Below are 14,340 nucleotides of genomic sequence, written 5' to 3' on the forward strand. Positions count from 1 at the left end.
CTGTCTGGACCCCACCTGTGGCTCAGGGTGTGAGCAGTCATCCCAAGGGAGGTGTGACCAGTGACTCCATACTTCCCCCTCTGCCACTGCCACCACTTCCTCACCGTTGACGAAGACAGCGAAGCGCAGGAAGTCCAGGTAGCGCTCTCCACCGCAGGGGTTCCAGCCAATATCTGGGTATCCCTTGGCCACAAGCATGGGGCAGCTTTGGAGGCCACAGCCTGCCAGGTAGGACACCACCTGGGGACAGGAGGGGCTCAGTCAGAGACCAGACCCACGCCACCGTCCTCTTGGGGTCCAGCCCTCTGCCCTGCCTTGCCCTGCGGCTCCTCAGTCTGGTTCAGCTCTGATCCCTTGGCCAATTAGCCCTGGTCCTGTCAGAGGCCTGTAAACTAGAGCAACTCCATGTTGAACAGGAGCGGAGTAAAATGAGGCTGAGACCCACTGCACTGCATTCCCAGATGGTTAAGGCATTCTAAGTCACAGAATGAGATAGAAGGTTGGCACAAGATACAGGTCATAAAGACCTTACTGATAAAACAGTTGCAGTAAAGAAGCCGGCCAAAACCCACCAAAACCAAGATGGCGAAGAGAGTGACCTCTGGCCGTCCTCACTGCTACACTCCCACCAGCGCCATGAGAGTTTACAAATGTCATGGCAATGTCAGGAAGTTATCCTACATGGTCTAGAAAGGGGAGGCACAAATAATCCACCCCTTGTTTAGCATATCATCAAGAAATAACATAAAAAATGGGCAACCAGCAGCCCTTGGGGGCTGCTCTGTCTGTGGATTAGCCATTCTTTTATTCCTTTACTTTCCTAATAAACTTGCTTTCACTTTACTCTATGGACTTGCCCTGAATTCTTTCTTGCGTGAGATCTAAGAACCTTCTCTTTGGGCCTGGATCCAGACCCCTTTCCTGTAGTGGTCCTGTCTGCCCTCGTCTCCCATCTGGACCATGACACCAGCCTCCTCCCTGTGCTTCTGTCCTTCTGCCTTCCCCTCGATCTGTTTCCCACACACAGCCAGAGGGACTCTGTGAACACCTGAGTCAGGTCACGTCCCTCCTCTGCTCAGAACCCTGGCCTCCTCTCACTCAGGGTAAAAGCCAGAGCCCTTGTTGTGACCCATGAGATGCCTCATGACCCATCTGTCACCTCCTTCCCTCACCCCCACTGCCTCTGCCCCAGCCACAGCTGTCTCTCTGCTGTTCCTCCAACTCATGAGGTTTGCTCCTACCTCAGGGCCTTTGCACTGGCTGTTCCCACTGCCAAGAATGCTCTTCCCCATGATGTCCATCTGACCCGTCACCTTCCTTCAGAGCTTTACACAAATGTCACTTTCTCAATGAGGCTTTCTCTGGCCACTTTTGTTTTTAAGGGGTCTCGCTCTGTCCCTCAGGTGAAGTGCAGTGGTGCGATCATAGCTCACTGCAGCCTCAGCCTCGCAGGCTCTATCAAATCCTTCCACCTTAGCCTCCTGAGTAACTGGGACTACAGGTACGTGCCACTACACCCACCTAATTTTTGTATTTTTTGTAGATACAAGGTCTCCCTATATTGGCCAGGCTAGTCTTAAAATCCTGAGCTCAAGTGATCCTCCTGCCTCGGCCTCCCAAAGTACTGGGGTTACAGACACGAGCCACTTTGCCTGGCCAGACAGTGATTTTTGACTGTCATATTACTATTGCTTTGCACAGGTCCTACCATACGGTAAGTGAACGCTACATATTTGTTGAATGATCATATAACAGCAGCTGACTAATATAACACCACTGACTGCCTCTTTACAAACGCTTTCCTGGATTAAGACATTTAATCCTCAGAATCACTCCATGAAGTCGTTTCTATGACTACATTCATTGTACAAAATAAAGCAACAGAGCTCTGGAGACTCTAAGTCACTTATCCAAGGCCACACAGCCAGGGAGCGAGGGGAGCAGAAGCAAAGTTGCTGAACTCTGGAGCCCACGCATTTCACCACTGTACACAGAAGTGCAAGCTCAGAGAGCCAAGAAATGTGCCAAGGCTACCTAGCTGGAAGCCTAGACTGTGGATCCACCCCCAGCCGGGAAGCTAGAGTGCGGATGGGCTCCCAGCCCGGAAGCGTAGACTGCAGACCTGCCCTAAGCCGGGAAGCGTGGAGTGCAGACCTGCCTACAGCCAGGAAGCATCCCGTGAATGAGCAACTGGGTGCTGTTCTCTCCCTCCAAATTAGTCTCCTGGTTGGGTACACCATCCAGAATTGCCCCCCAGAATGAGTTCAGAATCAGCAGGTGTCCCAAGGAGCCGGGTAGCGGCCCAATCTCCTCCCTTAGGCCCAGAGCCCAGCCTTGCCCTCCACACCTTTTCCAGGTCCTGCTCCTGCAACGCCAAGGCCAGCTCATTGTTGTCAATGACGGAGGCAGCAGCCACGTCCAGGGGCGTGGAGCCCTGCATGCCTGCAGGGGCAAGAGGTGGGAAGAACATCTCACTCCTACTTGTCTCATCTCCTCTGGGAAGCCCTCCCTGATCACCCTTTATCCAACCTGGATCAGGTACCTCCTCTGGTCTGTACTTCCCTCATCCAAGCTCTGATCACTCTGGGCTGTCACTACTGGGGTCACTATTGTGTCCCCGGCATTACTCATTACGGGGCCAGAGCCACAGTTGAGAGGGAGTGTTTATTGAATGACTGAGTGAATGAGCTAGTGGAAAGTGGGGCAGGCGTGGATAGGGTGCCAGGAGTGGGTTCTGGGGGACAGCCCCTGGGCCCGGGGGTTCTCACCCAGGCCGATGCCACTGTTCTCCAGCAGGTAGCTCAGGTGGTCAAACATGGAGCGCTGGTTCTGCCGGCTGATGCGGCAGAAATAGCAGAGGAAGCGGCAGCAGCTTGTCACCATCTTGGGGAAGCGGATCTCCTGGGACAGGCAGGGTGGGCTGGTGGTCAGGGCCTGCCCTCTGTGGCCGCCTCCCCTGAGCTCCCCAGTGTTCGCCTGGGCCCTCACCTTGGACTCGCCGCCCCCGAGGACATTGACCATGACCTCCATGACCGTCTCATGCATGCCCAGCGCCCTCATCAGGTTCGGGTGTTGGTAGAAGACTTTGTTGTTCATGATGTTCCTGTGCACGGGCAGAGTGCGTGGGGTCACCAGGGGCCGGGTGGGGCCCAAGTCCAGAGAGGGCCACAGCCACCACTGTGACAGCAGCTGGTATTCTCGACCCTGTCCCTCTGTGCCTAGCACCACCCCCTTTACAGATCTGCAGTCACTCAATTGGTACAGCCGGCCAGGCGCAGTGGCTCACACGTGTAATCCCAGCACTTTGGGAGGCCGAAGCTGGAGGATCACTTGAGGTCAGGAATTCGAGATCAGCCTGGCCAACATGATGAAACCCCGTTTCTACTAAAAATACAAAAATTAGCCAGGTGTGGTGGCGCATACCCGTAATCCCAGCTACGTGGGAGAATCGCTTAAACCTGGTAGGTGGAGGTTGCAGTGAGCAGACATTGCGCACTGCAGGTTGGGCAACAGAGCAAGATTCCATCTCAAAAAAAATAACAATAAAAAAATAAAAAACAATTCCTACAGCCACTGTGGGAGAAAGGGTCCTTGTTTCTCTCATAAGGAGACCGCGCTGTGCACCCAAGGCGGGCTCCTCTAGAACAGAGATCTTTGCCATGTTGCCCTTTGTCAAATGTTGTCCCAGCAGAGTGGCTCACGCCTTGTAATTCCAGCCCTTTGGGAGGCCAAGGCAGGAGGATCACTTGAGCCCAGGAGTTCAAGACCAGCCCGGGCAACATAGCAAGACCCTGCCTCCACAAAAAAATTTACACATTAGCTGGGCATGGTGAAGTGTGTCTGTAGTCCCAGCTACTCAGGAGGCTGAGGCAGGAGGATCGCTTGAGCCCAGGAAGTTGAGGCTGCAGTGAGCTATGATTGGGCCACTGCACTCTAGCCTGGGCAACAGAGTGAGGCCCTGTCTCAAAAACACCTAGAAAGGGCCTGGCGTGCAGTAGGTGCTTAATAAATATTTACTGTGTGAATGAGATATATTTGACACTGAGTGCTCACTACTACTACCATGATTATTATTATTCGCACAAGCTCACAGAAGCCACAGCACAACCCTTCAGAGCAGGCTTGGCTCTCCCCCATTTTACAGATGAGGAAACTGAAGCTCAAAAAGGGTAAACCTCAGCCAGGCGCGGTGGCTCAAGCCTCTAATCCCAGCACTTTGGGAGGCCGAGGCGGGTAGATCACCTGAGGTTAGGAGTTCGAGACCAGCCTGATCAACATGGTGAAACCCTGTCTCTACTAAATATAAAAAATTAGCCAGGTGTGGTGGTGCGTGTCTGTAATCCCAGCTACTTGGAAGGCTGAGACAGGAGAATTGCTTGAACCTGGGAGGCGGAGGTTGCAGTGAGCTGAGATCATGCCACCACACTCCAGCCTGGGTGACAGAGTGAGACTCAGTCTCACAAAAAAAAAAAAAAAAAAAAAAAGGGTAAACGTCCTGCTGAGAGTCACACAGCAAGTGGAGCTGCTACCACTGAGGGTGGAGAGGTAAGGGAAGGAGACATTAACCAGGAGGTGGGCTAGCTGCCTGAGACTGAGTAGATCACCCAGAGGATGGGCCAGAAGTTGGGGAAGGGAATGTGATTGTATCCTGAAGGCATTCATTAGCCAAGGGGATATGCAAAGTAAGCAGGCAGGGTGGTGCCTCACCCGATGCTCTGGATCATGAGGTTCTCCTCCTGAGGGCCCATCTGCACGATGAGCAGGGAGCGGATCTGGCCGAGGCACTCAAGTAGGCTCATGGTGTCTTCCACGGAGGATGGTGAGATGGTGTACGCCCGTGGCAGGGCACGCAGCAGCTCACCCAGCCCGTCGTACTGCCGGTGCAGGAGGCTGAACATGGCCCGCACCAGCTCGGGGCTCTGCACGAAGTCCTCTTGGGCCCAGCGCACCACCATGTGGGACACCAGTTCCTGCAGGGACCCTGGCAAGGAGACAACACAAGGCTTGGAGCACCACGCAGGGCAGGTCAGCATGCGGGGCCATGGACCACAACAATGTGGAAGGGGTCCCCTGTTCCAGAAGCTTTCCCAGTTACTACCACCCCTGCCCTCCACCTGCCAGGAGCAGGCAGATTCTAGCAGATTGTTTTCCCTTTTTTCTTTTAGAGACAGTGTCTTGCGCTGTTGCCCTGGCTGGGGTGCAGTGGTGCGATCACAGCTCAATGCAGCCTCGAACTCCCGGGCTCAAGTGATCCTCCTATTCTGGCCTCCCAAAGGGCTAGGATTATAGGTGTGAGCCACTGTGCCCAGCCTGGCAAACTTTTTTCTATTCCCCCAAGAATCTCTCTGTTCTGTTTGCCCTAATATCCAGCCCACAAGGGCTTCCTAAAAATTTCAACAGGAATAATAAACTGTACAACTATAAGATACCAGAGCCGACCGGAAGCACTTCGCCATGCACCTTTGAAGGCACATGTCACAATCCCACTTGTTCTATAAAAATACTGTGGATTTGGCAGGGCGTGGTGGCTCACACCCAAAATCCCTGCACTTTGGGAGGCTGAGGGGGGTGGATCACCTGAGGTCAGGAGCTCTAGACCAGCCTGGCCAACATGGTGAAGCCCCGTCTCTACTAAAAATACAAAAATTAGCCGGGCATGGTGCTGCGTGCCTGTAATCCCAGCTACTCAGGAGGCTGAGACAGGAGAATTGCTTGAACCTAGGAGGCAGAGGTTGCAGTGAGCCAAGATCGCGCCACTGCACTCTAGCCTGGGCGACACAGGGAGACCCTGTCTCAAAAAAAAATAATAATAATAATTAAAAAATCTAAACTCGCAGGCAGGGGCTTTGACTTTCTCCCCTCGGCTGTATTTCCCAGCCCTGGTAACAGTGCCTGGCCCAGAGTTGGCCCCATAAAAGTTTCCTGAATGCTGCGGGATAAAACCTGTACCAACGTCAGGAAATCTGTCCTTGTTAGATGTGGCTAATTCACAGTTTGCAAAATAACACGTTGGCCCAACATTCATCACAGCTGCTTGTCTAATCCCTCAGCATGGTAATCGTCTCATCAAGAGAGAAAAGAGAAGCCGCAAGGCCACAGAAGCCACAGTGGTTCAGGTTGCCACCATCCCTTGGTTAGAGGTTTGCCACTAAGCTAGTAGGCTGTGTCACCCTGGTCCAACACACACGTTCTACAGCCCCCATCTTTGGAGGCAAACTCCAGCATGCCCTTTTTTTTTTTAGACAGAGTCTTGCTCTGTCACCCAGGGTAGAGTGCAGTGGTGCAATCTGGGCTCACTGCAGCCCCCACCTCCTGGGTTCAAGCGATTCTCGTGCCTCACCTCCAAGTAGCTGGGATTACAGGCGTGCACCGCCACGCCCGGTTAATTTTTATATTTTTAGTAGAGAAGGGGGTTTCACCATGGTGGCCAGGCTGGCTTCGAACTCCTGACCTCAAGTGATCCACCCGTCTCAGCCTCCCAAATTGCTGGGATTACAAGCATGACCCACCAAGCCTGCTTCCAGTTTGCCCACCGCTCTTCTTCTCTCACTCCTGCCTATCTTTCCCTCCCTTGCATCCATCCTCATGCCCTCATTGGGACACAGAGGCTCCCCAGGCATGGGGCTGCCCACCCCACCCCTGCCCTCTCCCTGGTGACCCCAGTCCTCACGGGGTTTGCTCTCCTCTGCTGGCCGCTCCTCCTCAGGTTTCTCCTCCTTCTTCTTCACTAGCCGCACTTTCTCCAAAAGGCTCATGAGGCGGCTGCCCAGGGTGGTCTCTTCCTCTGGTTCCTCCTCCTCTCCATCCAGCTGAATTCCTGGAAGTGGTCAAGAAGGAGGGAAATGTCATTCACCAGTTTGCTTATTCACCTGCTCACACACTCACTTCTTCATTTGTGCATATGTGCATGCATTCATGGAGTTTTTCATTTCCTTTTTTTTTTTGAGACAGTGTCTTACTCTGTTGCAGTGGAGGGCAGTGGCATGATCTCAGCTCACTGTAACCTCTGCCTCCCAGGCTCAAGCCATCCTCCTACCTCAGCCTCCTGAGTAGCTGGGACTACAGATGTGTGCCACCATGCCCTATTAATTTTGTATCTTTTGCTGTAGAGATGGGGGTCTTGCCATGGTACCCAGGCTGGTTTTGAACTCCTGAGCTCAAGCAATCCTCCCCCTCAGCCTCCCAAAATGCCAGGATTGCAGGCATGAGCCACCACCCCGGCCTCATTTACTTCTTTGTATGTTCATGTCTTTGTTCATTTATTCATTCTATGAAACATTTACCTTTTAAATCAATTTTACAAATATGTTCAAAGAACTAAAGGAAACTATGTCTGAAGAATTAAAAGGAAATATGGGCCGGGCGCGGTGGCTCAAGCCTGTAATCCCAGTACTTCGGGAGCCTGAGACGGGAGGATCATGAGGTCAGGAGATTGAGAACATCCTGGCTAACACGGTGAAACCCTGTCTCTACTGAAAAATACAAAAAACTAGCCGGATGAGGTGGCGGGCGCCTGTAGTCCCAGCTACTCAGGAGGCTGAGGCAGGAGAATAGCGTAAACCCGGGAGGCGGAGCTTGCAGTGAGCTGAGATCCGGCCACTGCACTCCAGCCTGGGCGACAGAGCGAGACTCCATCTCAAAAAAAAGGAAATATGATAATAGTGACTCACCTAGTAGTGAATGCTAATAAAAAGGCAGATTGTCAAAATACAGAAATTTTTTTTTTTTTTTTTTTTGAGATGGAGGTTTGCTCTTGTTGCCCAGGCTCAAGTGCAATGGCGCGATCTTGGTTCACTGCAACCTCCGCCTCCCGGGTTCAAGCGATTCTCCTGCCTCAGCCTCCCAAGTAGCCTGTACCATCATGCCCGGCTAATTTTGTATTTTTAGTAGAGACGGGGTTTCTCCATGTTGGTCAGGCTGGTCTCAAACTCCCAACCTCAGGTGATCCACCCATCTCGGCCTCCCAAAGCGCTGGGATTACAGGCGTGAGCCACTGCACCCAGCTAAAATATAGAAATTCTGGAGTTGAAAAATAAAATAACTGAAATAAAAAATTACTAGAGGGGGTTCAACAGCATATTTGAGCTGGTAGGAGAAACAGTCAGCGAACTTGAAGGTAGGACATAGAGATTATGTAGCCTGAAGAACAGAAAAGTAAAAGAATGAAGAAAAGTGGGCTAGATGTAGTGGCTCACGCCTGTAATCCAGCACTTTGGGAGGCCCAGGCATGCAAATTGCTTTAGCCCAGGAGTTCAAGACCAGCCTCGGCAATATGGCAAAACCCCGACTCTATAAAAAATTTAAAAATTAGCCAGGCTTGGTAGCACACACCTGTTCTCCCAGCTACTTGGGAGACTGAGAAAGGAGGATGGCTTGAGCCCAGGAGGCAGAGGATGCAGTGAGCTAAGATTGCACCCCTGCACTCCTGCTCGGTGACAGAGTGAGACTGTCTCAAAAAAAAAAAAAAAAAAAGAACAAAGCAAAATGAAGAAAAGCCTCAGAGACCCGTAGGATGCCATCAACCAATATATGCATAATGAGAGACCCAGAGGAAAAGGAAAGGGGCAGAAAAGTATTTGAATAAGTAATTGTCAAAAATATTCCAACTTTGATAAAAAGTAATTATATATCCAAGAAACTCAACAAACTTCCAATAGGATAAATTTAAAGAGCTCTACACCTAGACATCTCATACTAAGTTGTTGAAAGGCAAAGACAAAGACAAAGAGAAAACCTTAGAAGTCAGCCAAGGAAAAGTAATTCATCATGGGTAAGGGAATCTCAATAAGTCTGTTAGCAGACTTCTCATCAGAAACCATGGAGGTCATCCATCTATCCTTCCACCCAGCCAGCCATCTCTCCACCCAGTTCTCAGCCATCCATCCATCCTTCTCCTCATCCATCCATCTATCCAGCCAGCTAATTTTTACCCACTTCTTCTATCCATCAATTCACATTCCCATTCATTTATCTGCTTATAGCCATCCACCCAAATACCCATATAAACATATCCTTCCACGCATCATGTAACTGTTCACTAACACATTCATTCATTCATTCATTCATTCATTCATTCAACCAATAGTTACATAGCACCAATACTGTAGAGGGTTAAGGTCAGGAAATCTTAGGGAAACTTCTGGAGAGGTCTCAAGAGAAAGTTGGTGCAGGGAGGACTCTCTGATCCCCACTCCTTACCACAGTGTGCCAGCAGGTCTTGATGAAAGTCAAGCAAATCCTGTCGTATCTCTTCAGGGAGAGGACAGTCTTCCTCATCTGTACCATCTTTGAATTGCAATAGCATATTGATCTAGGGGAAGGTCAAAGGTTAGAATGAGGGTCTGAGATCCCAAAGCAGGAACTCTGAGATCAGAGATAGAAGATGAAATTGTAAGTTCGTGTCTAAGGTCATGCGTCAAAGTGTGAGTTAATGAAGACTATTTGAGAGACTAGGGCCAGAGGTTTGAAAGGAGTCAGGGTCAGTCTGAGGCGACTCAGAGGTCAGGTGGGTTCACAGAGTAGGAGATAAATGTATCACTAGGGTCAGGGGTCAAGCACGGGTATAGAGGTTGAGGGTCCTCAGTGATCAGAGTTGGGAGATGTTGGGGTTGGGGTTTAGATAGTAAGAGTGGCCAGCGTCAGGGGTCAGGTGACCTGCTCCTGGGGCGGGGAGCGGAACTCGCGGGTGCGTCTGGCAGTCTCCGCTGCCGTCATGCTGAAGGCTTTCATGAGGAGGCCATAGCGGCTCCGCTGGTTGGCCTGGAGCTTGTCCACATAGCGCTCCGCAAAGGCTGCCAGGGACTCCACACGGTGCTGCAACTCTTGGTCACAGAAATATTCCAGCAGGTGGCACATCTGTGGAAGGACAGCCGTGCAGGAGGAGAAATGGAGGTGAGACCATCAGGACTTCCTTGAAACTTCTCTTTCTTCCTCTCCCCTCTCCACGGCCCTGCACAGGTTCAGCCAACATCATTTCCTGCCTGGAACCTTAAGCCTGCCTTCACCGGCCATGGTGGCTCACGCCTGTAATCCTAGCACTTTGGGAAGCTGAGGTGGGTGGATCACCTGAGGTCAGGAAATCGAGACCAGCCTGGCCAACAGGGCGAAACCCCATTTCTACTAAAAACACAAAAATTAGCTGGGCGTGGTGGCGTGTGCCTGTGATCCCAGCTACTCAGGAGGCTGAGGAAGGAGAATCGCTTGAACCCGGGAGGTGGAGGTTACAATGAGCCAAGACTACACCACTGTATTCCAGCCTGGACGACAGAGCAAAATTCTGTCTCAAAAAACAAACAAAAAAGACTGCCTTCTCCATGTTCTCATCTCCAAACAGAGATCTTTCCACGTCAGCGTTGCTCACTGCCATATGCATTTCCACAGCTCCCCACTGCCTGAGGACAAAGTCCAGACTCACACCCCACCTACCCTGTGTCTCCCAGCCCAAATGGACAGAGGCTGAAAAGCAGGAAGCAGCAGCCCACCTGTAACTTCACAGACTCTGGCAACTTCATCTGGAGCAGCCCCTCCTCCAAGCCTTCTTCCTTCTCCCCTTCTGCTGCCTCCTCTTCCTCTTTTTCTTCATCTTCCTTTTCCTGTGCTGTTTCCTCCTCATCCTCCTCCTTCTCCTCCTCATCTTCCTCTTCCTCCTCTTCTTCCTCCTCCTCCTCCTCCTCTTCTTCCTCAGTGAAGACTTCAGGCTCAATCATCTTCAAGATCTGTTTCACATCCTCATCGCCAAAGATGCCCATCACCTACAGGACAAAGTCCCGGTTCTTCACTGTGGCCTGCAAGGCCTCCGTCATCAGGCCCTGGCCTCGCTCTCCAGACCTGCCCCTCATGCACATGCCAATCATTCCTTCATTGGCTGATTGGATTCCTCCCGCAGCAGGAATGGCATCCCCCGCCTTGCCATTCACCCTCCTTAAGATCCACCCAGCTCCTCACCCTGTGTCCCATCCACACAGCCCAGACCACAGAGCCAAATATGAGTGCCTCTCCCATCACAGGTGAGTGTCCTTTCTCTCAAGCCTAAGCATGTGCTGTGTCCTCTGGCCCAGGACACACCCTACGCCTGCATAGCTCCCAGCATACACCAGCTCTCAGTCAACACAATGAAGATGCTAACACATGAGGCGAGGCTCACACCTGTAATCCCAGCACTTTGGGAGGCCAAGGCGGGCAGATCACTTGAGGCCAGGAGTTCGAGACCAGCCTGGCCAACATGGTGAAACCCTGTCTCTTCAAAAATACAAAAAAAAAAAAGTAGCTGGTTGTAGTAGTGCATGCCTGTATTCCCAGCTAGTCAGGAGGCTGAGGCAGGAGAATCCCTTGAACCTGGGAGGCAGAGGTTGCACTGAGCTGAGATTATGCCACTGCACTCCAGCCTGCATGACAGAGGGATAGTTTGTCTCCAATAATAATAATAATAATAATAAAGTTTAAAAGATGTTAACATGCAGAAGTAAAGAGGAGTAGACGAAAGGGAAGAAGAGTGAGGGGGAGAGAGACAGATGGATGAATGGAGGGAGGACTGGATGGATGGCTGGATGAATCGAGAGTTGGAATGGTAGAGGTTTGAAGGAAAGATGAATAAGTGGATGATGATGGAGAGATGAAGGAAATGGTGGAGGAAGAGATGATGGGTGGATGAATGAGAGAAGGATAAAGGATGTATAGGTAGGTGGGTAGGTGATGGATGAGTTGATAGATGCATGAGGAAGTAAATAAATATGTGGATAAATAGATAAATTAGTGAATAGCCATGAGGGTAGGGGGGATGGTTGGCCACATGGCTGGGATAGGTTCGTGTATGAAAAGCTGGGGCCAGGTGTGGTGGCTCACACCTGTAGTCACAGTACTTCGGGAGACTGAGGCAAGATGATCACTTGAACCCAGGAGTTTGAGACTGCAGTGGGCTACAATCATGTCACCGCATTCTAGCCTGGGTATGACCCTGTCTCTCACTAAATAAAATAAAATTAAAAATAATAAATAAAAACAAAATTAGGTTGAGCAGAGTGTCTCATGCCTGTAATCCCAACACTGGGAGGCCAAAGTGGGAGAATCACTTGAGCCCAGGAGTTCAAGACCAGCTTGGGCAACACAGTGAGACTCCACCTCTACAAAAAATTTAAAAATTAGCTGGGCATGGTGGTACACACCTGTAGTCCCAGGTATTCAGGAGGCTGAGGTAGAAGGATTGCTTAAGCCCAGGAGGTTGAGGTTACGGTGAGCCATTATTGTGCCATTGCACTCCAGCCTGGGTAGCAGAGCGAGACCCTGTCTCAAAAACAAACACCTGGGCACGGTGGCTCACGTCTATAGTTCCAGCACTTTAGGAGGATGAGGTGGGTGGATCATGAGGTCAGGAGTTCAAGACCAGCCTGGCCAACATGGTGAAACCCCATCTCTATTAAAAATACAAAAATTAGCCGGGCATGGTGGCAGGCGCCTGTAATCCCAGCTACTTGGGAGGCTGAGGCAGGAGAATCGCTTGAACACGAGAAGTGGAGGTTGCAGTGAGCTGAGATTGTGCCACTGCACTCTTCAGCCTGGGTGACACAGCAAGACTTCATCTCAAAACAAACAAACAAAACCAAAAAGATGGATATATAAATGGTTAGATGGGTATATGAATAAAAGGGTACATGATACAAGGGATGGACAGAAGGATAGGGAATGGGTAGATGGATGGGTGTGGATGTCTAAATGGATTTGTGGGTAGGTGGATGGGTGTACATACATATGAATGGAGAGATGGAGGGATGGATGAAGGGTAGGTGGGAAACGGAGGAACGGATGGATCTGTGGATGTAGGTATGGATGGACGCATAGGTGGGAGGAGATGATTATTGGACCTATGGAAGGAAAGACAGATTAATACATAAATGGGTAGGTGGATAGATGAACAGATGGAATGGTGGATGGATTGCTGTACGAATGAATGAAAAGATGGATGGGCAAATAGATTGAAACTTGGATGGGTACATGAATGAATGAATGGAGTGGTGGAGAACAAAAGGATAGAAAGGCAGATGGACTTGTTGATGGAAAGATGCTCTATACACATGAATGGATAGGATAAATGGGTGGATGGAAAGGCGGGTGGAGGACCGATGGATTGATGGATGGATGAATGATGGTTGGTTGGATAGATGAATAGGAAGAAAGAAGAGATGAATAAACATAAATAGATGACAGGTGAGCAGATGGAGGGAAAGGTGAATGAAGGATAGGGAGATGGTGGAAGGATACATAGAAAGGTGGATGGAGGCCGAGCGTGGTGGCTCACGCCTGTAATCCCAGCACTTTGGGAGGCCAAGGTGGGCGAATCACGAGGTCAGGAGTTCGAGATCAGCCTGGCCAACATGGTGAAAGCAGTCTCTACTAAAAATACAAATATTAGCCAGGCGTGGTGGCACATGCCTGTAGTCCCAGTTACTCTGGGGGCTGAGGCAGGAGAATTACTTGAACCTGGGAGGCGGGGGTTACAGTGAGCTGAGATTGTGCCACTGCACTCCAGCCTGGGCAACAGAGTGGGACTCTATCTCGAAATAAACAATAATAATAATAATAATAAAAAGAAAGGTGGAGGGATGTATAGAGGAGGGAAAGAATGGGTGGCTGGATGCATAAATAGAGCAGGATTGATGCATGTATTTCTGGAGTTTTGGGAATGTGGAAGAACGGGACAGAGAGAAGCAGGAGGAAGCCATTACCAGCAGGGTGGACACGAGCTTGAGCACAGGCACAAACTGGAACTCCACGGAGCCCCCGACGGGGTCGCGAGCGTGCTGCCCACCGTCGCGCACCGCCTCCCCCAGCATCCTCAGTGCCTTGTCCCGTAGGGCCTCCAGCGGGATGGCGGGGCTGAGGCGGGCCGGAGCCTCTGCTGCCCCAGCAACTGGCAGAGCGGCCACGAAACAGGGGGCCGAGAAATGATGCGGGGGCCGCAGCGAAGTGCTGACTCCAACTCCCGGCAGGCCGTGCCGGGGGTGACCATTTTCTGTGCTCCTTCCAGGTGGGAAGAGCGTGATGGCGCGGGTCTCAGGCGTGAGGGGCACGATGTATTCAGAGAGCATGGAGCGGCGGCTGCGGCAGGCACTTTCGAGGTGGATGCTAATGAGGAGGTCGTAGTAGCCTGCACGCAGTGGGCCTGGCAGGTGCGCGTCCTCCAGGGCGTGCAGCAGCTGAGCCTGGTCCACGTGGCTGCACAGAGCGTGCGCCACGCGATTGTTGCCCAGGGCGCACACAGCGCGGTAGAGGCGCAGGGTGTGCGAGTGGAAGCGCTGCAGGTCCAGGCGCTCCGACAGCTCCAGTATGTCCATGCATCTGCAGCAG

General features: G+C 51.3%; 1 protein-coding gene across 1 annotated transcript in view; it reads right to left on the reverse strand.

Moving 5' to 3' along the window:
* Positions 1-14,340, reverse strand: part of RYR1 (ryanodine receptor 1) — a 168,570-nt gene that overhangs the window by 88,449 nt on the left and 65,781 nt on the right. The window contains exons 35-44 of the mRNA XM_073016520.1: positions 13,719-14,331; positions 10,482-10,751; positions 9,655-9,855; positions 9,199-9,310; positions 6,671-6,817; positions 4,708-4,981; positions 2,989-3,103; positions 2,769-2,901; positions 2,348-2,442; positions 105-240 (exon numbers count right to left, since the gene is read on the reverse strand). Coding sequence (XP_072872621.1) covers positions 105-240; positions 2,348-2,442; positions 2,769-2,901; positions 2,989-3,103; positions 4,708-4,981; positions 6,671-6,817; positions 9,199-9,310; positions 9,655-9,855; positions 10,482-10,751; positions 13,719-14,331 — 2,096 coding nt within the window. The remainder of the gene's footprint in view (positions 1-104; positions 241-2,347; positions 2,443-2,768; positions 2,902-2,988; positions 3,104-4,707; positions 4,982-6,670; positions 6,818-9,198; positions 9,311-9,654; positions 9,856-10,481; positions 10,752-13,718; positions 14,332-14,340) is intronic.

The sequence above is a fragment of the Chlorocebus sabaeus genome, chromosome 6 (genome assembly GCF_047675955.1).
Source record: "Chlorocebus sabaeus isolate Y175 chromosome 6, mChlSab1.0.hap1, whole genome shotgun sequence".
Taxonomy (NCBI): Eukaryota; Metazoa; Chordata; class Mammalia; order Primates; family Cercopithecidae; genus Chlorocebus; species Chlorocebus sabaeus.